This window comes from Pipra filicauda, unplaced genomic scaffold, assembly GCF_003945595.2.
Source record: "Pipra filicauda isolate LSUMZ 115617 unplaced genomic scaffold, ASM394559v2 scaffold128_size5466820_pilon, whole genome shotgun sequence".
Classification (NCBI taxonomy): domain Eukaryota; kingdom Metazoa; phylum Chordata; class Aves; order Passeriformes; family Pipridae; genus Pipra; species Pipra filicauda.
This window is the reverse complement of record NW_024103751.1, coordinates 3,378,484-3,381,680: the sequence shown is the minus strand read 5'-3', so window position 1 is coordinate 3,381,680 and position 3,197 is coordinate 3,378,484. Positions and strand designations below refer to the sequence as shown.

At 51.8% G+C, this 3,197-nt stretch overlaps 1 protein-coding gene across 1 annotated transcript in view; it reads right to left on the bottom strand.

The window, feature by feature from the left end:
• FAXC (failed axon connections homolog, metaxin like GST domain containing) overlaps positions 1–2,300 on the bottom strand; it is a 21,864-nt gene extending 19,564 nt beyond the window's left edge. Inside the window, exons 1-2 of the mRNA XM_039390892.1 lie at positions 2,002–2,300; positions 1,264–1,556 (exon numbers count right to left, since the gene is read on the bottom strand). Coding sequence (XP_039246826.1) covers positions 1,264–1,556; positions 2,002–2,270 — 562 coding nt within the window. The 5' untranslated portion in view covers positions 2,271–2,300. The remainder of the gene's footprint in view (positions 1–1,263; positions 1,557–2,001) is intronic.
• Between the last annotated feature and the right edge of the window lie 897 nt (positions 2,301–3,197).

Below are 3,197 nucleotides of genomic sequence, written 5' to 3'. Positions count from 1 at the left end.
AATGTCATCTTTTAGAAGTAAGTGACCACATCTTGTCACAACCATCTTTTATACTGCAGCTTTCTTCAGCTACTCTCCACCAGAGCAACCTTGACCATCACAAACCTTTAAACTGCATCAACTGCCATTAGGAAGAAAACAGATCTCACCAATATTGTCTTCCCTTCAAACACGCAATTTCTACCCAAATTACTTTGGGTGGAGAAGCAATGTGCACAAAGTCCTCCTGGTCCAATAGCCTGTACAAACTTCAGTATCTTGCAAGTTCTGTAAACCTAAATGAGGAAAATACATCCCATGGGATGGAAATCTTCCTCTTTAGTAATCCAAAGTATCTGATTCAAGTACCATTAAATTGTAAGATAACGAACATTAAACTCAGGCTTTTTATACAGAGTTAAGCAAAATGTACTCATTAGGTTTTGTTTCACTTCTGATGTAAAGGAATTTAATCACAAATGAAGCTGAATGAATAACAACTATGAATGTGCTAAAAAAAAAAAGTTGTAATAGGGTTGGTTTTCCTATGTACAACACTGGACATAAACAAAGCATTCTTCCTAACATCTTGCAGACATTTCTTCTACCAAAGATCCAAAGATCTTAATTCTATATATCATCACTGTTGCATCATCTTAAAGGCAATCAGTGCTTAACACAAACAAAAAGAAAACCACCCTGTTTCAAAGAGCACGTGTGCTGCACAGCCTGCCAACACCACAACAAGGTGTGCACCAAACTCGCAGTGTCACAACTAAACCCTTGATGCTAATGGGCGAGACTGAGAGATCCAAGTTTCCACTCTCATAGCTTTCATTCACTGGAGAAGCTCAGGCTTCATCATCCCCTGTGGGAAGATGGCATGAGAAGCACCCAACCACAACTACAGAGAAGTATTCATGACCTCTAAAAGACAACCCGTTTTACCTCACCGTGGAGGAAGCACCAGTCATGGGAGGTGAAGCAAAAGGCAAGCACTTCTTCCCAGGAGAGCTCCATAGAAAAACCCTCCAGGAAAATAAGAAGCTGCAGCTATCTAATCATGGTGTCTTCAGCATGGTGAAATTCAAAGATCAAATAATGTTACGCTTTAGTTCTGGGGTGTTATTTAGTGTTATAGAAACTCCAAACTACTCTCCCACTTCAGCATTTCCAGCCAAGTTAACTTCTTAACATTCATTTAGCTGTGCCAGTTCAATCTCCAGCTGTTCCAGACCAATCTTATTCAAGTCACGTCTTTAAAGGCTATACACCATATTTAACTAGAGATATAAAAGTGTTGGTGTACCCACCCAGTTGTAGGTGTATGTTTACATCTCCCTGTGTGAGACAGACTGGGGGGGGAGAGAGATGGGATGCCTATGTCCCATTTCACGTAATTACAGCAAACTGCAATGCAAAGGCAAACTGCACAATTTACCTGGTAGGGTAAATCAGCCATCCTCAAGTATGTTTCCATTTTCAGACAGAATGGCGATAAACTCGGAACACCATTCCTAGGCCTTGAAAACTGATGCAGTATGATAGCATCTTTTGAATCAAGCTCTTCCTCTTTCCTGTCAAAAATGAAATGGAATTTAAAAAAAGGAAACACTGGACAGGTGCATGATACATCAGTAAATTAAATACACAAAGGAGAAACCCTGACCAAGACAACACACTCGTCCGCCTTTAAGGGGCTGCTGCAGGTTTTGATTGCCTGGGTCCGGAGGCGGTGCGAGGGCCCAGCCTGGACCACCTGTGGGGGCAAGCGCAGGGCTCGCCACGGGGTCACCTCCTGGGCTGCTGCGAAGGGCGAACGGGGGGGGGGGAAAAGGGAAATAAAAAAAATGGCAAAAACACGGTGAAAGACAGAACCCAACCCGCCGGACCTCGACGGCCTGCCCCCGCAGGTACAAGCGGCTCCGAGCGCCGCTTCATCCCGGCGGGAGCGCCCTCGGCTTCCAGCGCCGCATCCCCCGCGTCGCTCCCGCCCGGCCCGGGCGGCCCCCGCAGCCTCACCGAATGGCCAACAGCTCGTGGAGCAGGTACGCGGCGGCGGCCAGCAGGGCCCCGCCCGTCAGGTACAGCGTTTTCTTCCACCAGGAGTCGGAGCCCAGCGCCGCCATGGTGCCGCCGCCGCCCGACAGCGGGAAGGCGACGATCTCGCCCCCATAGAAGGCGGGCGGCGGCTCCTCGGGCCCCGCGCACCAGCCCAGCGACAGGCTGCGGTTGCGGCTCAGGTCCGCCACGCAGGAGCGCGGCGCCGCCAGGCCCACCCCCCACAGCATCCTGCGCCCGGCACCCGCATCCCCCGCCGCGGAGCCGCCGAGCCCCACCTGCCCTGCCCTGCCCTGCCCAGCCCTGCCCTGCCCTGCCCTTCCCGGCACGGCGGCTGGGAAGGGCCGCGCCGCGCTGGGCGGCTGCGGCGGCTCCCTCAGCCAGCGCTGCGCGGCTGCGCGACGAGGCTGGGGAGGGAGGGGATGGGCAGGAGAGGGAGGAGGTGGGGTGGACCGAGTCAGGTCTGTCCTGCCCTGCCCTTGCGGAGTGCCCGGGCCACGGTAACCGCTGTCCGGAATTGAGGGGGGAAAGACGACGTGTCACGCCGGGGGGGTTGCGTGTGTGCCGGCCCTGTTAAAATGCCCGCGGTCCGAGCATCGCTTCGCTGCTCTTGGAGGACCATAAGAAGCCTCGTATTCATCCCGTATTTAGGACAGAGGAGCCACCCCCGTGCCTGGCCGCAGCTGAGTGTTGCCACACTGCATCTGTCAACACCGCGGTGATTTTCTTTCTATTATTCTGATGCTCGATGAGGTGACTGAGGAAAACACCTCTATGGGCAGAAAAGGAAGCAAAATGGCTTCAAAGCAAATCTCCGGGCCCAGAAAGTCATGAGATTTTACGGGCACTGAGGGTCCCGGCACTCCCTTGCCTGCGGCCACCTGCTGCAGCGGGAGCCGTGGGTGCGCCGTGGTGGCATGGGCAGGATTTCACCTCACGTTCTGCCGAATATCAATGGCTCTGCATATCGTGCTGACCTCAAAACACTAATAATGTCCTTTGCTTTCTGATTAATATCATTGCCCAAATACTTTGTCTGTCATCAAATGCTGTGGTGTGTACAGAGCTGCTCCAAAAAGCTCCCGCAAGTTAGATATTTTATTATGCCATCAGGGGCATAATAAAGTGACCTGATCCTTCACACAAATGAAGCATTT